Source organism: Somniosus microcephalus, chromosome 8 (assembly GCF_052327205.1).
Source record: "Somniosus microcephalus isolate GS21.2 chromosome 8, FLI_Smic_1.0, whole genome shotgun sequence".
Classification (NCBI taxonomy): Eukaryota; Metazoa; Chordata; class Chondrichthyes; order Squaliformes; family Somniosidae; genus Somniosus; species Somniosus microcephalus.
Window position 1 is genome coordinate 261,430,558 of NC_140994.1, and position 24,549 is coordinate 261,455,106.

Below are 24,549 nucleotides of genomic sequence, written 5' to 3' on the forward strand. Positions count from 1 at the left end.
TCAGTACTGAGGGAGCGCTGCACTATTGGAGGGGCAGTACTGAGGGAGTGCCGCACTGTCGGAGGTGCCGTCTTTCCGATGTGACGTTAAACCGAGGCCCCGTCCGCCCTCCCAGGTTGATGTAGAAGTCCCCATGACCAGAAGAGCAGGGGAGTTCTCCCCGCTGTGGTGGGGCCAATAGTTATCCCTCAAATAACATCACTTAAAACAGATGATCTGCTCACTGTCACATTGCTCTTTGTAGGAGCTTGCTGTGCGCAAGTTGGCTGCCGCCTTTCCTACATTACAACAGTGACTACACTTCAGTCGTGCCTTGTTGGCTCTTAAAGCGCTTTGGGTCGAGCTGAGGTCGTGAAAGGCGCAATAGAAATGCAAGTTAGTTCTTTCCTCATTGGGAGTCGTTCAAGGGTTAATCGCAGCTCCATTGAAATCCAGGCAGCTCGAAAGGATATCGGATTTTTTTTGGTGTTTGTTTTCCTGGGAGAGCGAAGGGCATCGTTCTAAATCCACATCTGCCTTCGTCTCAATGTTAAAAGAGAAAGTGTACAGTGGGTCAGCCAGCATGTGAGAGAGAGAGAGAGAGAGAGAGGACAGGTCAATGTTTGCAAGTGTTGGGCAGAACCCTTTTTGTTTCTCCTTCGTTGCAAGCCCTCCCCCAGTGAACAGCCCCCCCTCCTTCTGTCTATTCATCTCTTTCCCCCCTGTTCCCTGCCGACCCTCCCCTAATCCTCGCGAGCAAGTGGGCTTAGCTCCCACCTCGATGGGCAGCGGAGGGTCTGAGTGTTCCATCACCTCGCCGGTATGAAATTTTAATTTAATTTCTTACGGTTCATTTAAATGATATATATCATTTTCATTTTATTGGTCGTGCCTCCTTAAGGAGGTGGGGGGGGGGGAAGGGGGGAGGGGCGGACTTGCGACCTCCTAATTGGTGATGACATTCGCCGTCAATCACAGAGAGCAGTGTTAAAGAGGTAGCTGCCGGTTGCTACGGCGACGGTTGTTGACGAGATGCTACGGGGGGGAGGAGGTGGGGGGGTGGGGTGGTGGGAGAGAACCGTTGCCGTGGGACCAGCTGATGTGGAGCAAGGGAAGCCATTAGTGGTCATTAAGCAGAGTGACTTTGAGAGTCGGCAGCTGTCGGCCAGGCAGGGAGTCAGTGGTTGCGAACAACAGCGGGAGGATTAAGCGAGTTCCCTGCGTCTTATGGAAGAGGCAGCGGTTCGCTGCGGACGACGCTATGCTGGGGAAGGATTACATGCTCGCCATCATTATCGTCAACTACGATGGTGGGTAAAATCTTCTGACGGCGTGAGGTGGCGGGTCGGGATAATATAAATAAACCGCAGGCTTTGCCCCCTCGTCGCACGGTTCATGTTTGCAGAGAGAGCGGTGCAGTACCTTGGAGATGAAACCGTGCTGCAGTAAAGGCTTGCCCCCCGCCCCCCGCAACCTGCCTCCCCCCGCAGCAAGACCTATTCATTTTCTGATTCATTCCAACAATTCTTGCGGGCCAAACTTTTGAGTTCAGGCGGCAGCGGTGTTGCAGCGCTGGCGGTACGAGGCGCGAGTTCGGCGGATAGACGGGTATGGCGTACGCCTGCGGTGTGTTTACCTTCGCCGGGGAATTTCGGTCCGGCCAGCCGGCATGTGACGCGAGCTGCGCAGCACGGCTGGATCCCGGCTGTGATTCCCCCCACGCCGTGCAGAGTGAGGCTCAGCTTTAGCAGTAAGGGGACTGCAGTTGGCCTCAGTGCCGGCCGGGCTCGCAAGCGGTGGAATCAGCAACTAGCCGCGACTCCGGCACTAAAAGGGTTAAATTATGAGGACAGGTCGCACAGACTGAGCTTGTATTTCCTCGCGTGTAGAGGATTAAGGGGGTGATCTTATTGAGTTGTGTAAGGCGATTAAAGGATTTGATAGGGTAGATAGAAAGAAACTATTTCCTCTGGTGGGTGGGAGCTCAGAACAAGGAGGCGTAACCTTAAAATTAGAGCCAGACCATTCAGGGGTCATGTCAGGAAGCACTTCTTCACACAAAGGGTAGCGGGAAATCTGGAACCCTCTCACCAAAAAAAGCTGTGGAGGCTGGGGGTCAATTGGAAATGTCAAAACTGAGATTGATAGATTTTTGTTAGGTCAGGGTATTAAGGGTTATGGAACCAAGGCGGGTAGATGGAGTTAAGATACAGGTCAGCCGTGATCTAATCAATTGGCGGAACAGGTTCGAGGGGCTGAATGGCCTCCTCCTGTCCCCGATTGCTGTCCAGTGACCTCTACCGGAAGGTAGGTGTGTGGATATTGGAATCTGCTTCCCTCTCACATAGTCAACTCATAGAAACATAGAAGATAGGAGCAGGAGTAGGCCATTTGGCCCCTCGAGCCTGCTCCACCATTCAATGAGATCATGGCTGATCATCCAAATTCAGTGCCCTGTCCCTGCTTTCTCCCCATATCTCTTGATCCCTTTAGCCTTAAGAAAAATATCCAACTCCTTCTTGAATATATTTAATGAATTGGCCTCTACTGCCTTCTGTGGTAGAGAATTCCACAGGTTCACCACTCTCTGGGTGAAGAAATTCCTCCTCATTTCTGTCCTAAATGGCTTACCCCTTATCCTTAGACTGTGACCCCTGGTTCTGGATTCCCCGACCATCGGGAACATCCTTCCTGCATCTAGTCTATCCAGTCCTGTCAGAATTTTATAAGTTTCAATGAGATCCCCTCTCATTCTTCTAAACTCCAGCGAGTATAAGCCCAATCGACCCAATCGCTCCTCATACGTCATTCCTGCCACCCCAGGTATCAGCCTGGTGAATCTTCGCTGAACTCCTTCCATGGCAAGAACATCCTTCCTCAGATAAGGCGACCAAAACTGCACACAATACTCAAGATGTGGTCTCACCAAGGCCCTGTACAACTGCAGCAAGTCATGACATGAAGGACAACCTCACTGACGTATTGAAAGGTGGCAGTTTCATTGCATTCCAACGAGAGTCGCCGCTTCTGCTGAGGAGTGGGAGAAAATTTGAGGGGGCGAAAAACTGAGGAAAATGTCCCAGGTCATCCTTTTCTGATAGTACCTCGCTTGGCAGATGGTCAGGACAACTTGACAGGCCTCATGTAATTTCTGTTATTGGTTACGTCCCAGTGTAAGTCGCATAAGAGTGTCAGCCTCGCCTCTCTGAGTCAGAAGGTTGTGGGTTCAAGTCCCACTCCAGAGACTTGAGCACAAAATCTAGGCTGACACTCCCAGTGCGGTGCTGAGGGAGCGCTGCACTGTTGGAGGGGCAGTACTGAGGGAGCGCCGCACTGTCGGAGGGGCAGTACTGAGGGAGCGCTGCACTGTCGGAGGAGCAGTACTGAGGGAGTGCTGAACTGTTGGAGGGGCAGCACTGAGGGAGCGCTGCACTGTTGGAGGAGCAGTACTGAGGGAGCGCTGCACTGTCGGAGGGGCAGTACTGAGGGAGCGCTGCACTGTCGGAGGGGCAGTACTGAGGGAGCACTGCACTGTTGGAGGGGCAGTACTGAGGGAGTGCTGCACTGTCGGAGGGGCAATACTGAGGGAGCGCTGCACTGTCGGAGGGGCAGTACTGAGGGAGCGCTGCACTGTTGGAGGAGCAGTACTGAGGGAGCGCCGCACTGTCGGAGGAGCAGTACTGAGGGAGCGCCGCACTGTCGGAGGAGCTGTCTTTCGGATGAAGACGTTAAACCGAGGCCCTGTCTGTCTCTCAGATGGGCGTAAAAGATCCCATAGCACTATTTCGAAGAAGAAGCTGATATATATTAATGATCTGGACTCGGGTATACAGGGCATAATTTCAAAGTTTGCAGATGACACAACACTCGGAAATGTAATAAACAGTGAAGAGGACAGTAACGGACTTCAGGAGGACATAGACAGACCGGTGAAATGGGCAGACACATGGCAGATACAATTTAACACAGAGAAGTGCGAAGAGTTTTATTTTAGTAGGAAGAATGAGGAGAGGCAATATAAACTAAATGGTACAGTTTTATTGGGGATACAGGAACAGAGAGACCTGGGGGTGGACGTACTCAAGTCTCTGTAGGTGGCAGGACAAGTTGAGAAGGCTGTTAAAAAAGCATACGGGATCCTTGGTTTTAGAAATATAGGCAGAGAGTACAAAAACAAGGAAGTTATGTTGAGCATTTATAAATCACTGGTTCGGCCCCAGCTGGAGTATTGTGTCCAATTCTGGGCACCGCACTTTAGGAAGGATGTCAAGGCCTTGGAGAGGGTGCGGAGGAGATTGACCAGAGTGGTACCAGGGATGAGGGACTTCAGTGACGTGGAGAGACTGGAGAAGCTGGGGTTGTTCTCCTTAGAGCAGAGAAGGGTAAGGGGAGGTTTGACAGAGGTGTTTTGATTGAGTAGGTAAGGAGAAACTGATTCCAGTGGCAGAAGGGTCAGTAACCAGAGGACACAGATTTAAGATAATTGGGAGAATTGTTTTTACGCAGCGAGTTGTTGTGATCTGGAATGCGCTGCCTGAAAGGGCGGTGGAAGCAGATTCAATAGTAACTTTCAGAAGGGAATTGGATAAATACTTGAAAAGGAAAAATTTGCAGGGCTGTGGGGAAAGAGCAGGGGGGAGTGGGACTAATCGGAGAGCTCTTTCAAAGAGCCGGCACAGGCACGATGGGCTGAATGGCCTCCTTCTGTGCTGTATCATTGAATGAATAAGAGCAGGGGAGTTCTCCCTTGTGTCCTGGGGCCAATATTTATCCCTCAACCAACATCACTGAAACAGATTATCCGGTCATTATCTCATTGCTGTTTGTGGGAGTTTGCTGTGTGAAAATTGCCATGTTTCCTACATTACGATCCTTCAGAAGTACTTCATTGGCTGTAATGCACTTTGGGACGTCCTGAGGTTGTGAAAGACGCTATAGAAATGCAGGTCTGTCTTTCTTTCTGAACCTGTCAGAGATATAATTCCCGTATTTCCACTTGAAGGTCTGATTTAGCCTGTCAGTGTTATTGAAGATTCTCTTTTTTAAAGGCACCATCAGTGTTAATACTGAGTTATACTGATCAGGCAATTCTGCCGGAATATTCCTTGGAACAGCAGTATTTGCAATAGAAGGCATGTTATTGATTAATTAGCAATTTCTTTGTAACCTTTTTCTTTCACTTTGTCAGTCTCGTGCTCAACTATATGATAGTGTTAGGTTAGTGTCGGGGAAATGGAACACTTCCCTGTTGCGAGGACCCAGTGTGGCCATAGACTATCCCTAGCTCAGAGTTAAGAGGCAGAATCAAGCTCCCTCTACTCTGCTCCATCAACATTCAGACTTGGGCTGACAAGTGGAAAGTAACATTCGCACCACACAAGTGCCAGGCAATGACCATCTCCAACAAGCGAGACTCTAACCATCTCCCCTTGACATTCAATGGCATTACCATCGCTGAATCCCCCACTATCAACATCCTGGGGGTTACCATTGATCAGAAACTGAACTGGACCAGCCATATAAATACTGTGGCTACAATAGCAGGCCAGAGGCTGGGAATTCTGCAGCGAGTGTCTCACCTCCTGACTCCCCAAAGCCTTTCCACCATCTACAAGGCACAAGTTAGGAGTGTGATGGAATACTCTCCACTTGCCTGGATGAGTGCAGCTCCAACAACACTGAAGAAGCTCGAACACCATTCAGGATAATGCAGCCCACTTGATTGGCACTCCATCCACCACCTTCAACATTCACTCCCTCCACCACCGGCGCACCGTAGCTGCAGTGTGTACCATCTACAAGATGCACTGCAGCAACTCGCCAAAGCTCCTTCAACAGAACCTTCCAAACCCACGACCTCTACCACTTAGAAGGACAAGGGCAGCAGACGGATGGGAACATCACCGCCTACAAGTTCCCCTCCAAGCCACACACCATCCTGACTTGGACCTGTATCGCCGTTCCTTCACTGTCGCTGGGCCAAAATCCTGGAACTCCCTTCCTAACAGCATTGTGGGTGTACCTACACCATATGGACTGCAACGGTTCAAGAAGGCGGCTCACCACCATCTTCTCAAGGGCAATTAGGGATGGGCACTAAATGCAGGCCTAGCCAGCCAGCGACACCCACATCCCATCAATGAATAATAAAAAAAAACACGCCGGACACCCAGTCTCAGAAAGCCCCAGCCCACTGCTGAGGGGAGTGGGGATGATTAGGGACCAAAAAACTAGGTCATCTTGAGGAGGCAGAGGAGGTGGCTGAGGTACTAAAATGATTACTTTGCATCTGTCTTCAGTAGAGAAGAGGATGCTACCAATGTCACAGTGAAGGCCGAGGCAGTAGAGAAATGGGGTGACGTAATAAAACTCACTACACACTTGGTTTGAGTATAAAGCAAGGCTTTAATCAACTTGTTTCAGAACATGGAGGTCTAGTTGTACTTCACTAGTTCCTGTCTTACAAAATGTCCCTGAGCAAGCTGGGCCCACGTCCGAGTATTTATACTCCTTGGATGGCGCCACCAGCTGGCCATCCAGCGTTATTTCATGAGTAGTTCTTTGTGGTGATGAGATTTATAACATGGGGTACGATAAAAATTTAGATGAAGAGGAGCTACTTGAAAGACGGGCAGCGCTCAAAGTAGAAAAGTCAGCCGATCCTGGTGGGATGCTGAAGGAAGGAAGGGTGGAAATCGCGGAGGGTCCAGCCACAATCTTCCAATCCTCCTTAGATATGGGGGTGGTGCCAGAGGACTGGAGGATTGCAGATTGTTACACCCCGGTCTAAAAAAAGGGGAGAGCATTTAAAGCCAGCAATTACAGGCCAGTCAGCCTAACGGCAGTGGTCAGGAATCTTTTAGAGACAATAATCCGGGACAAAATGAATTGGCATTTGAAAAAGTATGTGTTAATAAATCAAAGTCAGCACGGATTTGTTAGTCAAATCTTTGATGAAGTAACGAGAGGGTTGATGATGGTTGTTATTATGTCCGTGTGTAATTGAGACACGGACTGCAGGAGTTGGTTACAACAGGTGTTTACTGAGTGGAGACAAAACTGGAACGACTATGCAAAGTTACTACACAGGCTTATATACAGGGGTGGTCACTACTGGTACTGCAGTATACAGGGGCTACAGAATATAGTTCCTTCTGCAAAGTACATACACTACAATTCCTCCCCTTTTAGCTAAACAGTACATAACATTCGATTAACAATTAAATAACATATTTACAATTACAGTTGCTAGATACATTAGCTGAAGTTAAGCAATTATAAGTTCAGCTTTTGAGGAGGCTTCCTGATTCTGTCTGGATAACGCCTCTTTGGGGTATCAGGTTCTTCTGGCAAAGTTGATTCGGGATCAACATCGTTGTTTGGTTCGTCTGCTTCCAATATCACCGATTCTGAGGTAGATGCAATTGGTACTTCGGTTTCATCACCAGGTGTATCAGATCGTGGTGTGGAATTTACGTTTTCCAGTGACTCTAGAATCTGGTCAGCATGGCGTCTTACAATGCTCTCTCCAACATCCACGGTATACATTAGAAGTTCTTGCCGTGTGCAGATCGTTCCTGGCTGCCATTTCTCTGTGCGGTAGTCCCGGGCCAAAACTGGTTGACCTATCTTAAAACTCCTGGTCGGCCTTTCATTCATATTCTGAAACTGCCTGTTCTCCACATCTCTTCTGACGTTTGGTTTAACCAAATCCAAGCGGCATCGTAGTCTTCGATTGAAGAACATCATGGCTGGAGTTTGGTTGGTAACCGCATGTGTCGCATTCCGGTAGGCAAACAAGAAGTTATCTACCTTGTGTTGTAGGGGTATGTCTTCATTACACATTGCCTTGATAGCCTTCTTGAATGTTTGAAAGAACCTCTCAGCCAATCCATTGGTGGCTGGATGATATGGGGCGGATGTGTAATGCTTAACACCATTGTTCTTTAAGAACCTCCGGAACTCTTCAGACACAAACTGTGGTCCATTGTCGGAGCAAATCTGTTCAGGCAGCCCATTTCTGGCGAATATGGTTCGTAAGACGGTGATAGTTTTTTCTTTGGTGGTTGAGGACATTTTTATTACCTCTGGCCACTTTGAATGTGCATCCACCGCAATTAAAAACATCGAGTCCATAAATGGACCAGCAAAATCAATGTGCACCCTTTGCCATGGAGATGAGGGCCACTCCCATGGATGTAGAGGGGCTTGTGGTGGGGCGTTTTGGACCTTCTGGCATCCTGTACAGCTCTTGGTCATCTCTTCGATTTCTCTATCGATTCCCGGCCACCACACAAATGCTCTGGCTAAGTTCTTCATTTTTACCCCTCCCAGATGACCCTCATGAAACTCATTGAGCACTCTATCCTTCAATTTGGGTGGAATTACTACTCTGGATCCACACATCAAGGTTCCTCTGCACGCTGACAGCTGTTCTCTTCTCGGCGAGAATGCTGGCAACAGTGGTTCGCCATGTACTGGCCATCCCTTCACCGTTAAATCATAGACCCTGGAGAGTGTCGGGTCATTTCGTGTTTCCTTTTCTATGTTTGCATTCGTCACAGGTAGACATTCGACTATGGTCGAGTGGAATATCTCCACAGGATCCACTGCAGGTGCTTCTTCCACCGTCGGCAACGGTAGGCACGACAATCCATCAGCATTCCCATGCTGTTTAGTTCCTTTGTACTCGATGTCATATTGGTGTGCCCCTAGGAAAAGGGGCCACCTCTGTAGCCGTTGTGCTGTCATTATCGGGACGCCCTTCTGAGGGTTGAAAATGGAGACAAGAGGTTGATGATCAGTTAGTAGAGTAAATTTCTGACCGTGCAGGTAGTGATTGAACTTCTTCACCCCCCACACCAGGCTGAGGGCCTCTCTGTCAATCTGGGCGTAGTTACGCTCGGCTGAAGTTAATGAGCGTGACGCAAAAGCTATCGGCCTCTCTGAACCATCAAGGAGTTTATGTGACAGTAACGCTCCAATGCCGTAGGGAGACGCATCACACGCCAGTCTTATCGGTAGTGATGGGTTGTAGTGAGCCAATACTTCTCTTGAAGTGATTAGGTCTTTACTCTTCTGAAAAGCCCGCTTACATTCATCGCTCCATTTCCATGCTACTCCAGTTTGTAGTAGGGCGTTCAGTGGGTGCAGAATTGTGGACAAATTTGGCAAAAACTTAAGTAGTAATTCACCAATCCTAGGAATGACCTCAGTTGCGACACATTTTCAGGCACTGGAGCCTTAACTGCCGCTTCAATTTTGTCAGGGGACTTATGTAACCCCTCTTCATCAATCACGTGGCCACAATACGATATCTGTTTCTTAAAAAACTCGCACTTGGGGCGATTGGCTCGTAGCCCGTGTTCTCTTAGTCTAGTGAGCACCTGCTCTAGGTTGGCAAGGTGTTCACTGTCATTTTCACCTGTCACTAGGATGTCGTCCAAGTAACACTGAGTCCCCGGAATCCCTTGCAGGACTTGTTCCATCGCTCTTTGCCATATCGCCGGAGCTGATGCTACTCCGAATACCAGTCGATTATACTGGTAAAGACCTTTGTGAGTGTTTATCGTGAGATACTTCCTAGAGGATTCTTCAACCTCCATCTGCAAATATGCTTTTGCTAGGTCAATTTTTGTAAAACGCTTCCCTCCAGATAGTGAGGCGAAAATATCTTCTATCCTCGGAAGAGGATACTGTACTGTGTGAAGGACTGGGTTCACCGTCACCTTGAAGTCCCCACAAATGCGAACCTTCCTTGGCTCCTCAGACTTATTGTTTAACGTTTTTTTCATGACAGGAACGATGGGTGTCGCCCACTCGCTCCAGTCTACCTTAGATAACACGCCTGCATTCTCCAGATTCTCCAGCTCTGCCTCGACGGCTGGGCGAATTGCATACGGTACCGGTCTTGCTTTGAAAAACTTGGGAATTGCATTCTCTTCTATTTTTATCGAGGCGGTTACGCCTTTAAGAGTTCCCAGTTCTTGTTGAAATACCTCTTTAGCGTTAGCTAAGATTTTTGACAATCGTCCAGGTGTGACGTCATCATCCTTTTTACCAGCCACAGTCAGTGCCTGAATGGAGTGCCAGTCTAAACTTATCTTTCTGATCCATTCACGTCCCAATAACGGTGGTCCACCATCTTGCAGTATGTACAGATACAATTTCTGTATTTCTTTGCCGTTGTATTCGACAGGCACCCTTATTTTCCCTCTGGGGTATACTTTCTGCCCCGTATACGTCTTCAAGACAATGGATGTCTCTTTCAAGGGTATGTGTGAGAATAGCTGCTCGTAGTCTCGTCGATTCATGATGGTCAGGGCTGATCCTGTATCCAATTCCATTTTGACTTGGGACCCTGCTATCGTGAGGGTGGCCCAAATGGTTCGGTGATCCTCTTTCGCGTTACGTTGTGAAGTTTGAGACAGCTTAGTCTCTTGTTCCCGGATTCACTATCGCTCTTCTGGTCTTCGGAACTACTGTCCGTCATCTTTTGTACTTTCCTGTACGGTTCCTTCGTAGCCTTTTTGTTGTCGTTAGTCTTCTTTCCAGACCTGCAAACTCGTGCAATGTGTCCCATCTTTCCGCATTGCCTACATATTTTGTCCTTGGACCAGCAGTCCTTCTGGTCATGGGTTGTTCTGCCGCAGCGATAACATTTTTCAAATCCCCGTGTCATTTCATGGGTGCCGTGGCTTTTGCTGTATTTCCGCAGCTCCCCTTGCTGCTGCTTCATACGATACTGCCAAGCTGAAAGCCTTATCCAGGGTCAGCTCTTTCTCTGAGAGTAACCTCTTCTGGGTTCCTTCACTCAGGAGTCCACAGACAAATTTGTCCCGTAGAGTATCTGTCAGTCCTGCTCCGAACTGGCAGTGCTTTGATAGCTTGCGTAGTTCCGTAAGGTAATCAGCATTGCTCTCATCTTTATGCTGATTTCTCCTGTGGAATTTAAATCTTTCTGCTATCAGCAGCGGTGTAGGATTTAGGTGTTCCTGTAGGATATCAACAATTTCGTTAAAACTCTTCGCCATCGGTTTGGCTGGAGTGATCAGGTTCCGCAATAGGCCGTACGTTCTTGCGCCCATTAAGTTTAGTAGTACCAATGCCTTTTTCTCATCGGCTACTTCGTTTGCTTTGCAATATACTTCGACTCTTTCCACATATGTGGCCCAGTCTTCTATTGCATTATCGAAGGCAGTGATATTGCCAGTCTTCGGCATCTTGGAAATCTAAGATGGCGCCTCCCGCGCTTTGCCTTCTTCCCCGATTGAACAAAATGGCGCCTCGCGCGCTTTGCCTTCTTCCCCGCTGGATTAAGATGGCGCCTTCCGCGCTTTCTGTCTTCTCCGCTGCTGCTAGCGCTGTTGCTGGCGTTTTTATGCCTTGATGGCGATGCCCTATGGTCTTCGTGCACTTCCCCCCCGCGCTGCTGCTAACGCCGCTCTCCACGGTCCCCGTGGCAAACTGCAGCTCCTTGCGGCTTTCTGCGCTTCTAATTTCTTTTATTTTCCCGTCGTCAGATCAAACCCTACGGGACACTTTCCTCCCTCTTCTCGGGTCTGTACGCTGCCTGGCTTCGTAGCACCAGCCGCGCCCTGTGTGCTCTACCCTCTCTCTCTCTCTCCTCTTCCCGACAACGCTGCTCGGCCCCGTTGAAAAGCCACCCGATCGAGCTCTATCCCGCCGCAGCCCAGGAAGGATCAGTGTACTACCTGCCACCAGCCCGATTAGCTGGAACACCATTGACAGGATAACCAAGCCCCGCTCTCGACAGCCTCTCCTGCAAATCTTCAAATCCGATGAATCAGAGGCGGTTGCCCACGGTCGACGCCCGTTTCTTCTGTTTGTTTGTTTTTTTTTCTTTCTTCCTTCTGGCCTCGACCTCTGACAACTTCGCTTCAGGGATGGATCCCCATGAGGTGGTGCAGACTGTAGGTAAGTTCGGATCTGCTCGTCGCCAGTATTATGTCCATGTGTAATTGAGACACGGACTGCAGGAGTTGGTTACAACAGGTGTTTACTGAGTGGAGACAAAACTGGAACTACTATGCAAAGTTACTTCACAGGCTTATATACGGGGGTGGTCACTACTGGTACTGCAGTATACAGGGGCTGCAGAATATAGTTCCTTCTGCAAAGTACATACACTACAGTTGTTGTGTATATGGACTTTCAAAAGGCGTTTGATAAAGTACCTCATAATAGCCTTGTTAGCAAAATTAAAGACCGTGGGATTAACGGGACAGTGGCTATGTGGAAATGTAATTGGCTAAAGGACAGAAAGCAGAGAGTAGCGGTGAAGGGTTGTTTTCTCAGACTGGAGGGAAGTGTACACTGGTGTTCCCCGGGGTCGGTATTAGGACCACTGCTCTTTTTGATATATATTAATGACCTGGACTCGGGTATACAGAGCATAATTTCAAAGTTTGCAGATGACACAAAACTCGGAAATGTAGTAAGTGGTGAGGAGGATAGTAACAGCCTTCAGGAGGATATAGACAGACTGGTGAAATGGGCAGACACATGGCAGATACAATTTAACGCAGAGAAGTGTGAATTGGTACATTTTGGTAGGAAGAATGAGGAGAGGCGATATAAACTAAAGGGTACAATTCTAAAGGGGGTGCAGGAACAGAGAGACGTTAGGCTGTACATACACAAATCTTTGAAGGTGGCAGGACAAGTTAAGAAGGCTGTTAGAAGGGCATATGTCATCCTTGGCCTTATAAATAGAGCCATAGAATACAAAAGCAAGGAGGTTATGATAAACTTTGATAAATCACTGGTTCGTCCCCAGCTGGAGTCTTGTGGCCAATTCAGGGCACCACACTTTAGGAAGGATGCCAAGGCCTGAGAGAGGGTGCAGAGGAGATTTACCAGAATGGCACCAGGGATGAGGGACTTCAGTGATGTGGAGAGACTGGAGAAGCTGGGATTCGTCTCCTTAGAGCAGAGAAGGTTAAGGGGAGATTGACCAGAATGGTACCGGGGATGAGGGACTTCAGTTACGTGGAGAGACTGGAGAAGCTGGGATTCGTCTCCTTAGAGCAGAGAAGGTTAAGGGGAGATTAAATAGAGGTGTTCAACATCATGAGGGGTTTCGATAGAGTAGATAAGGAGAAACTGTTTCCACTGGCAGGAGGGTCGGTGACCAGAGGACACAGATTTAAGATAATTGGCAAAAGAACCAGAGGGGAGATGAGGAACTTTTTTTTATGCAGCGAGTTGTTGTGATCTGGAATGCGCTGCCTGAAAGGGCGGTGGAAGCAGATTCAATAGTAACTTTCAAAAGGGAATTGGATAAATACTTGAAAAGGAAAAATTTGCAGGGCTGTGGGGAAAGAGCAGGGGGAGTGGGACTAATCGGAGAGCTCGTTCAAAGAGCCGGCACAGGCACAATTTCTATAGCGCCTCTCATGAACTCACGTCCCAAAGTACTTAACAGCCAATGAAGTGCTTTTTGGAGTGCAGTCACTGTTGTAATGTGGGAAACGCGGCAGCCAATTTGCGCACAGCAAGCTCCCACAAACAGCAATGTGATAATGACCAGATAATCTGTTTTTAGTGATGTTGGTTATGGTATAAATTGGCCCCAGGACACCGGGGAGATCTCCCCCTGCTCTTCTTCGAAATAGTGGCCATGGGATCTTTTACCTCCACCTGAGAGGGCAGACGGGGCCTCGGTTTAATGTCTCATCCGAAAGACGGCACCTCCGACAGTGCTGTGCTCCATCAGTACTGCACTGGAGTGTCAGCCTAGATTTTGTGTTCAAGTCTCTGGAGTGAGGGGGCTTGAACCCATGACCTTCTGACTCTGAGGCGAGAACCACGACTGACACTCATCGACAACGATGGATTGGAAGCTATACCATTAACTAAAATTGGCCCTCAATTTTCTCTTCCTCCCACCATCCACAGCCTTATAAAACCCAAGCTTGGCGTCGTCTGATCTCTGGTTCTTATTTTGTCTGGTCAACTCTTCCAGTCTGCTGGGGCCGGGAGTTCACCCCTTCACCCAGTTTTCTAAATACATTAAAATATGGATCTCAGCATGCAGCGACTGAGAATGAAAACCCAGAGAGAGTAGCGAGTATGTTAAACTGTTAATTTTCTCTTTTGAATTCCCTCTCGATAACTGCAGCTTTCAAATTCAATTTGAGTAGGGATTTGGCTCCCGATCAGGACAGCGTAGGGCGGTTAGAGCAGAGTCTAATTTTAGCTGTGACGCTGCTGGCGAATTGCTGAGTAGAGGCTGAGAGAGAGAGAGCGAGAGAGAGAGTTGCTGGCATCGAGGTAGATTACTGCGGTACACTTTTCAGCCTGAGACTGAATGGAGGGCAGGTTTAACACTGGGGCCAGTCTCCAAATAGTGGCAGTGTAGTAAACCCTGCCGACATCACTTTAGTAAGTAGGTGGTGAAGAAAACACACAGCCGTGCGCGGTAGAATTGGAGTAGGGTATTTGGTCCTATCCCACTCACTTACCCAGCTCTGCCACACACACTTGCCCAGCTCCCATCCCGCTCTCTGCCACGCACACTTGCCCAGCTCCCATCCCGCTCTCTGCCACACTCACTTGCTCAGCTCCCATCCCGCTCTCTGCCACACTCACTCGCCCAGCTCCCATCCCGCTCTCTGCCACACTCACTTGCCCAGCTCCCATCCCGCTCTCTGCCACACTCATTTGCCCAGCTCCCATCCCGCTCTCTGCCACACACACTTGCCCAGCTCCCATCCCGCTCTCTGCCACACTCACTTGCCCAGCTCCCATCCCGCTCTCTGCCACACTCACTTGCCCAGCTCCCATCCCGCTCTCTGCCACACTCACTTGCCCAGCTCCCATCCCGCTCTCTGCCACACTCACTTGCCCAGCTCCCATCCCGCTCTCTGCCACACTCACTTGCCCAGCTCCCATCCCGCTCTCTGCCACACTCACTCGCCCAGTTAGTAAGAGCAGTCTATTGCAGATTGATTATAAAACTTCAAGCAGGAAAAGCTGGAAGAACAGACCTGCCTATTCCGGCTTTCCAGTCTTATTTCCGACCTCCAGCCTTTGGAAGTTTTCCTTCCCCTCTCATTCCAAGAAGAAGAACTTGTGCCTTGGATGACCTCAAGACGTCCCAAAGCACTTTACAGCCAATAAAATACTTTTGAAGTCACTGTTGCAATGTAGGAAACGCATTTTTGCGCACAGCAAGATCCCACACACAGTAATGTGATAATGACCAGATCATTTTGATTTTTTTCTTTATTGAGGGCTAAATATTGTCCAGGACACTGGGGAGAACTCCCCTGCTCTTAGAATCATACAGCACAGAAGGAGGCCATTCAGTCCACCACTAGTTGATGGTACAAGGACCAGGGGACACAGATTTCAGGTTTTGGGCAAGAGATACAGGGGGGACGTGAGGAAAATCTTTTTTATGCAGCGAGTGGTGAGATCCTGGAACTCGCTGCCGACGGAAGTGGTGGAAGCGGAGACACTCGATGTTTTCAAGGGGAGACTGGATAGGCACTTGAGGGAAATAAACTTGCAGGGCTACGGGGATAGAGCGGGGGAATGGGACTGACTGGATTGTTCTACAGAGAGCTGGCACGGACTCGATGGGCCGAATGGCCTCCTTCTGTGCCGTTATGACTCTATGGGGGAGAAATTCAGTATCGCCCCATTTGGGGCGCCGTTATCGGCCGTGCGCAAAGTTTCACGCCTGGCGCTAATTATCGCCTCTGACGGCAAACTTGGCTTTTATCGCCCCTGGAGGTGATTGGAGCGCTAAATCAGGCGCTTCACACCTGTCTTAAGGCGCAAAGGCCGAGGAGCGAGGCGCTACCTCAGAGTGCTGGCGAAGCAAGGAAGGGCAAATCAAAATGAACCTGCAAAGTGCTGCTCAGTACTCAAAACTCCTTCACACAGCGTTGAATCTCTCCAGAAGTCTCTCTCTCTCTCTCAGAATGCGTGGTGCAAAAATGTCACCAACAAAAAAAGGCAGGAAGCGGTCGCCTTTAAATAGCGCTCCCCCAGTCCCTTCCTGACTGCAAAACGCTCCCCTCAACCTGTCATTGCTAGCGACAGGCGGTAAGGCAGGGGGCGCCACTCAATATCTGGTCCGGGGCGCTACCGGGGAGTTGCGCACTCGACTGAGGTCACGATCTGCCGGCGCAGGAGATCGTGGCGGTAGTGTTTAGCGCCACCGCAAAATGTCTAGTTAATTTCGCGAGCGGCGCAAACATCGCCGCGCCCGGGCGCTAGTTGCTTTGCGCCCCATTAGCGCCCTCTTAAGGCGCCAACGGGAGGCGCAAACGAACTGAATTTTCCCCCCTATGACTCCTGTGCTCTTCTTCAAAATAGTGCCACGGGATCTTTTACGTCCACCTGAGAGGGCAGACGGGGGTCTCGGTTTAATGTCTCATCCAAAAGCACTCCCTCAGTACTGCACTGAGAGTGTCAGTCGAGATTATTGTGCTCAAGTCCCTGGAGTGGGACTGTGTATCCACAACCTTCTGACTCAGAGTGAGAGAGTGCCACGGCTGACACGCCTGAGTTTGATTATTGTTATTTCACACACACAGCTCCAATTAGCTGCGCCCACAGCTCACACACAACCCAATTCCATGGTTATTAACACGAGCTGATGGTGAATTTGGGGCAGTGTTTCTTGAAACTTACGTGCTTAACCCAGCTGTGAAGTGGTAATTAATACTTTTAATGGAAATTGTTCCAGCCTCTTTGTACGGAGGTTTTATCAGCGTTTAACGCTGGCTTGCTTCATTAACAGATAACGTGGGGGGAATTTTAGCTGCCAGAGGGAATGGGACTGGAATCCCGCTGGCCATCAAAATCTCCTGGTGGGGGGGGGGGACGGGAGGCCTCAGCATTCCTCGTGGAGCCCGGAGCAACATTCCCGCTCTGGTCAGCCATGGCTCAGTGAGCAGCACACTCGCCTCTGAGTCAGAAGGTCGTGGGTTCCAGTCCCACTCCAGGGACTTGCGCACATAGTCGTAGGCTGACGCTCCCAGTGCAGTGCTGAGGGAGCGCCGCACTGTCGGAGGTGCCGTCTTTCAGATGAGACGTTAAACGTGTTTGCGTGGGTTTCCTCCGGGTGCTCCGGTTTCCTCCCACAGTCCAAAGATGTGCAGGTTAGGTTGATTGGCCATGATAAAAAAAATTGACCCTTAGTGTTAGGGGGGATTAAATACGTGGGGTTACGGGGATAGGGCTTGGGTGGGATGGCTGTCGGTGTAGGGACCGGGTGCTAGGGTTTGGATGATCAGCCATGATCTCGTTGAATGGCAGAGCAGGCTCGAAGGGCCGAATGGCCTACTCCTGCTCCTATCTTCTATGTTTCTATGTTTCTATGTAAACCGAGGTCCCATCTGCTCTTTCAGGTGGATGTAAAAGATCCCACGGCCACGATTTCGATGAAGAGCAGAGGAATTCTCCCCAGTGTCCTGGGGCCCAATATTTATCCCTCAATCAACATCACTAAAAACAGGTTATCTGGTCATTATCGCATTGCTGTTTGTGGGAGCTTGCTGTGCGCAAATTGGCTGCCGTGTTTCCTACATTACAACAGTGACTACACTTCAAAAAAGTACTTCATTGGCTGTAAAGCGCTTTGAGACGTTCGGTGGTCATGAAAGGCGCTATAGAAATGACAGTTTTTCTTTCTGGCCCCACAAAGGAAAGCAAGAAGAAAGCTTACCTGGAAGACCTCATCAGATTTCCAATCCTCTCCACAGTGGCCTATCTCAGACACCTCCTCCAGCCCTACAACCCTCCGAGATCTCTGCGCTCCTCCAATTCTGGCCTCTTGCGCATCCCCCGATTTTAATCACTCCACCATTGGTGGCCGTGCCTTCAGCTGCCTGGGCCCTAAGCTCTGGAATTCCCTCCCTAAACCTCTCCGCCTCTCTCTCCTCCTTTAAGATATACTTGCCATAGAGGGAGTGCAACAAAGGTTCACCAGACTGGTTCCTGGGATGGGGGGATTGTCCTATGAGGAGAGATTGAGTAGACTAGGCCTATATACTCCAGAGTTTAGAAGAATGAGAGGTGATCTCATTGAAACATACAAAATTCTTACAGGGCTTGACAGGGTAGATGCAGGGAGGATGTTTCCCCCTGGCTGGGGAGTCTAGAACAAGGGGTCACAGTCTCAGAATAAGGGGTCGGCCATTTAGGACTGAGATGAGGAGGAATTTCTTCACTCAGAGGGCGGTGAATCTTTGGAATTCTCTACCCCAGAGGGCTGTGGAGGCTCAGTCGTTGAGTATGTTCAAGGCTGAGATCGATAGATTTTTGGATATTAAGGGGATCAAGGGATATGGGGATAGTGCAGGAAAGTGGAGATGAGGTAGAAGATCAGCCATGATCTTATTGAATGGCGGAGCAGGCTCGAGGGGCCGAATGGCCGACTCCTGGTCCTATTTCTTATGTTCTTAAGATGCTGCTTAAAACCTCCCTCTTTGACCAAGCTTTTGGTCGTCTGCCCCACTATCTCTTTATGTGGCCCGGTGTCAAAGGTTGTTTGATAATCGTTCCTGTGAAGCACCTTGGGACATAATACTACGTTAAAGGTGCTATATAAATACAAGTTGTTGCTGTTGTTGTTGGTCTTCACCTGTTAATTTTGTCCCTGATTATTGTTTCTAAAAGCTTCCCCACTACCGAGGTCAAACTGACTGACCTGTGTTTGTTGGCTTTATTTTTACACCCTCTTTTGAACAAGGGTGTAATATTTGCAATTCTCCAGTCCTCTGGCACCACCCCTGTATCTAAGGAGGACTGGAATATTATGGCCAGTACCTCCGCGATTTCCTCCTTTACTTCCCTCAGCGTCCTAGGATGCTTCCCATCCACTCCTGGTGATTCATTTACTTTAAGTACAGCCAGCCTTGCTATGGGAACCCGCATGGGTCCTATCTATGCCTGCCTTTTCATGGGATATGTGGAACACTCTTTGTTCCAGTCCTACTCGGGTCCCCTCCCTCACCTCTTTTTCCGGTACATTGATGACTGTATCGGTGCTGTTTCCTGCTCTCGCCCTGAACTAGAAAATTTCATTCATTTTGCTTCCAATTTCCACCCTTCCCTCACCTTCACATAGTCCATCTCTGACTCTTCCCTTCCCTTCCTCGACTTCTCTGTCTCCATCTCTGGGGATAGGTTATTGACAAACATTCATTACAAGCCCACTGACTCCCACAGCTACCTGGACTACACTTCCTCCCACCCGCCTCCTGTAAGGACTCTATTCCATTCTCCCAGTTTCTCCATCTCCGCTGCATCTGCTCTGACGATGCCACCTTCCATACCAGTGCTTCCGACATGTCTTCCTTTTTCCTCAACCGAGGATTCCCCTCTACTGTGGTTGACACGGCCCTTGACCGTGTCCGTTCTATCTCCCGCACTTCTGCTCTCACCCCTGCCCCTCCCTCCCGGAACCACGATAGAGTTCCCCTTGTCCTCACCTTTCACCCCACCAGCCTCCACATTCAACAGATCATCTTCCGCCATTTCCGCCACCTCCAACGTGATCCCACCGCCAAACACATCTTCCCCTCCCCTCCCCTTTCAGCATTCCGTAGGGACCGCTCCCTCCGAGACACCCTGGTCCATTCCTCTATCACCCCCAACACCCCTTCCCCTTCGCCCGGCACCTCCCCGTGCAAGCGCAGGAGATGCAACACATGCCCTTTTACCTCCACCCTTCCCACTGTCCAGGGCCCCAAACACTCCTTCCAGGTGAAACAGCGATTTACTTGTACTTCTTGCAATCTAGTATACTGTATTCGCTGCTCACGATGCGGTCTCCTCTACATTGGGGAGACCAAACGCAGATTGGGTGACCGCTTTGCAGAACACCTCCGTTCAGTCCGTAAGGGTGACCCTGAGCTTCCGGTGGCCTGTCATTTTAATTCACCGCTCCACTCCCACTCTGACCTCTCGGTCCTCGGCCTCTGACATTGTTCCAATGAAGCTCAACGTAAGCTCGAGGAACAGCACCTCATCTTTCGATTAGGCACTTTACAGCCTTCTGGACTCAACATCAAGTTCAACAATTTCAGACTATAACCTCGGCCCCTATTTTTTCCCCCCATTTATTTATTTATTTATTTTTCTCTCTCCCACACGGCAGCTGTCTCTCATTCTGCCAGTGCCATTTACACTTCATCTAGAGCCATCTTTTGCTTCTTAACTTGTCCCATTACCATCTCCTTTTGCCTCGCACCGTCATCCCTTATGTCGTTCAATCTCTCCTGCCTTCCACCCTCTCACAGACCTTCCCTTTTGTTCTTTCCTCCCGCCCCCTCTCCCTCCCCCTACACTTGCTTAAAAACCTGTTCCATCTCCAGCTTTTTCCAGTTCTGACGAAGGGTCATCGACCTGAAACGTTAACTCTGTTTCTCTCTCCACAGATGCTGCCTGACCTGCTGAGTATTTCCAGCATTTTCTGTTTTTATTTCAGCCTTTCTAATACCTCTTCTTTAACAATTTTTATCCTATCAGGTGTCTCCACTACCTCCTCCTTCACTATGTCTATGGCAGCATCCTCTTCCTCGGTGAAGACAGATGCAAAGTACTCATTTAGTACCTCAGCCATACCCTCTGCCTCTATGCCTAGGCCTCCTTTTTAGTCCCTAATCGGCCCCACCCCTCCTCTTACTACCCTTTTACTATTTATATGCCTGTGGAAGACTTTTGAATTCCCTTTTATGTTGGCTGCCATTCTATTCTCATACCCTCTCTTTGCCCCTCTTATTTCCTTTTTCACTTCTCCTCTGACGTTTCTATATTCAGCCTGATTCTCAGATGTATTTGCAACCTGACATCTGTCATATGTGCTCTTTTTCTGCTTCATCTTACTCTATCTCTTTCGTCATCCAGGGAGCTCTGGCTTTAGTTGCCCTGCCTTTCCCCCTCGTGAGAATGTACCTCAACTGTAACTGAGCCATTTCCTCTTTAAAGGCAGCCCATTGTTCCATTACAGTATTGTCTGCCAATCTTTGATTCCAGTTTACTCGGGCCAGATCCGTTCTCATCCCACTGAAATTGGCTTTCCTCTAGATTGCTCCTGTCCTTTTCCATAGCTAATCTAAACCTTATGATACTATGATCACTATTCCCTAAATGTTCACCTATTGACACTTGCTCCACTTGACCTACCTCATTCCCCAGAACCAGATCCAGCAAAGCCTCCTCCCTCCTTGGGCCGGAAACATACTGATCCAGAAAGTTCTCCTGAACACACTTCAGAAATTCTTCCCCCTCTCTGCCCTTCACACTATTACTATCCCAGTCTATATTAGGATAGTTGAAGTCCCCCATTATCACTACTCTATAGTTCTTGCATCTCTCTGTAATTTCTCTGAAAATTTGCTCCTCCATATCACAGAATCACAGAATCACAGAAACCTCACAGTACAGATAGAGGCCATTTCGGCCCATCGAGCCTGCACCGACACATATCCCACCCGATCCCTGTAACCCCTACACCAACACATATCCCACCCTATCCCCGTAACCCCACGTATTTAATCCCCCTAACACTAAGGGTCAATTTTTATCATAGCCAATCAACCTAACCCGCACATCTTTGGACTGTGGGAGGAAACCGGAGCACCCGGAGAAAACCCACGCAAACACGGGGAGAATGTGCAAACTCCACACAGACAGTCACCCGAGGCCGGATTCGAACCCGGGTCCCTGGCGCTGTGAGGCAACAGTGCTAACCACTATGCCACCGTGCTTATCTTTACCACTATTTGGTGGTCTATAGAATACACCCAGTAGTGTAATGGCACCTCTATTATTTCTTAACTCTAGCCATATAAATTCTGTCCTTGACCCCTCCAGGACATCCTCTCTCTCCAGCACTGTAACATTCTCCTTAACCAATACTGCCACCCCACCTCCTTTCTTTCCTTCCCTATCTTTCCTGAACACCTTATAACCAGGACTATTTAAAACCCAATCCTGCCCTTTTTTGAGCCAGGTCTCCGTTATTGCCACAACATCATATTCCCATGTGGCTATTTGTGCCTGCAGCTCACTTACCTTGTTTACTACGCTTTGTGCGTTCACATACATTCACTGTAAACCCATCTTAGACCGTCCTGTATTCTCTCTTAGTTTGACCCCACTGAATAACTTACTATTTCTTCCGTTAGTGCTCTCTGCCTCTCCCAATCCTTTGTGCACTTTATTTCCCCTTTCTAATATTACATCCTGGTGCCCATCCATAAGAACATAAGAACATAAGAAATAAGAGCAGGAGTCAGCCATTCGGCCCCTCGAGCCTGCTCCGCCATTCATAAGAACATAAGAACATAAGAAATAGGAGCAGGAGTAGGCCAATCGGCCCCTCGAGCCCGCTCCGCCATTCAACAAGATCATGGCTGATCTGATCCTAGCCGCCAATCCACTATCACAGAACCATCTCCTGAATCTAACAGAATTAGACACACGAAATAGGAGCAGGATCAGGCTACACGGCCCCTGGGCCCGCTCCGCTACCCACAGGGCCATGACCGATCCGAACCTAGACTCATGTCCAAATTCCTGCCCGCTCCCCATAACCCTTTATTCCCTTTACTTCTAGGAAACTGTCTATTTCTGTTTTAAATTTATGTAATGATGTAGCTTCTACAGCTTTTTGGGGCAGCATATTCCATGGACCTACCACCCTCTGAGTGAAGTAGTTCCTCCTCATCTCAGTTTTGAAAGAGCAGCCCCTTATTCTAAGACTATGCCACCTAGTTCTAGTTTCACCCATCATCGGGAACATCCTCCCCGCATCCACCCGATCCAACCCCTTCACAATCTTATATGTTTCAATAAGATCGCCTCTCATTCTTCTGAACTCCAATGAGTAGAGTCCCAATCTACTCAACCTCTCCTCATATGTCCATCCCCTCATCCCCGGGATTAACCGAGTGAACCTTCTTTGTACTGACTCGAGAGCAAGTATGTCTTTTCTTAAGTATGGACACCAAAACTGTATGCAGTATTCCAGGTGCGGTCTCACCAATACCTTGTACAACTGAAGCAATACCTCCCTATTTTTATATTCTATCCCCCTAGCAATGAAAGCCAACATTCCATTGGCCTTCTTAATCACTTGCTGCACCTGCATACTAACCTTTTGAGTTTCGTGTACCAGGACCCCCAGATCCCTTTGTACTTCAGTACTTTCCAGTTTCTTGCCATTAAGATAATAACTTGCTCTACGATTTTTCCTGCCAAAGTGCATAACCTCACACTTTCCAGTATTGTATTCCATCTGCCAAATCTCTGCCCACTTACTTAGCCTGTCTATGTCCCCTTGCAGGTTTTTTATGTCCTCCTCACTCACTACTTTCCCTCCCATCTTAGTATCATCTGCAAACTTTGATATGTTACACTCGGTCCCCTCCTCCAAATCATTAATATAGATTGTAAAGAGTTGGGGACCCAGCACTGACCCCTGTGGAACACCACTAGTTACTGATTGCCAGTCCGAGAATGAACCATTTATCCCAACTCTCTGCCTTCTGTTAGATAGCCAATCCTCTATCCATGCCAGAATATTACCCCCAATCCTGTGATTTTTTATCTTAAGCAATAATCTTTTGTGTGGCACCTTGTCAAATGCCTTTTGGAAGTCTAAATACACTACGTCCACTGGTTCCCCTTTATCCACCCTATATGTTACTTCCTCAAAGAACTCCAGCAAATTTGTCAAACATGACTTCCCCTTCATAAAACCATACTGAATTTGTCCTATTAAATTATGATTATCCAAATGTCCTGTTACTGTCTCCTTAATAATGGACTCCAATATTTTACCACCACAGATGTTAGGCTAACCGGTCCATAGTTTCCAGCCTTCTGTCTACTGACCTTTTTAAATAAGGGCGTTACATTAGCAGTTTTCCAGTCTGCCGGGACCTTTGCTGAGTCCAGGGAGTTTTGGAAAATTATTACCAATGCATCCACAATCCCTACCGCCACTTCCCTCAAGACCCACCTTTGCACCATCTACAAGGCACAAGTATTCACACTGAGAACATCTTCCTTTGTACTAGGTATGACTCCAGCCAGTGGAGTGTTTTCCCCCTGATTCCCATTGACTTCAGTTTTACTAGGGCTCCTTGATACCACACTCGGTCAAATGCTGCCTTGATATCAAGGGCAGTCACTCTCACCTCACCTCTGGAATTCAGCTCCTTTGTCCATGTTTGGACCAAGGCTGTAATAAGGTCGGGAGCTGAGTGGTCTTGGCGGGACCCAAACTGGGCATCAGTGAGCAGGTTATTGGTGAGTAAGTGCCGCTTGATAGCACTGTCGATGACACCTTCCATCACTTTGCTGATGATTGAGAGTAGACTGATGGGGCGGTAAATGGCCGGATTGGATTTGTCCTGCTTTTTGTGGGCAGGACATGCCTGGGCAGTTTTCCACATTGTTGGATAGATGCCAGTGTTGTAGCTGTACTGGAACAGCTTGGCTAGAGGCACGGCTAGTTCTGGAGCACAAGTCTTCAGCACGATAGCCGGGATGTTGTCGGGGCCCATAGCCTTTGCTGTA

General features: G+C 48.8%; 1 protein-coding gene across 1 annotated transcript in view; it reads left to right on the forward strand.

The window, feature by feature from the left end:
• Positions 1–1,056: 1,056 nt before the first annotated feature.
• The window catches only part of apbb3 (amyloid beta (A4) precursor protein-binding, family B, member 3), a 127,329-nt gene continuing 103,836 nt past the window's right edge, over positions 1,057–24,549 (forward strand). Inside the window, exon 1 of the mRNA XM_085996002.1 lies at positions 1,057–1,289. Coding sequence (XP_085852128.1) covers positions 1,241–1,289 — 49 coding nt within the window. The 5' untranslated portion in view covers positions 1,057–1,240. The remainder of the gene's footprint in view (positions 1,290–24,549) is intronic.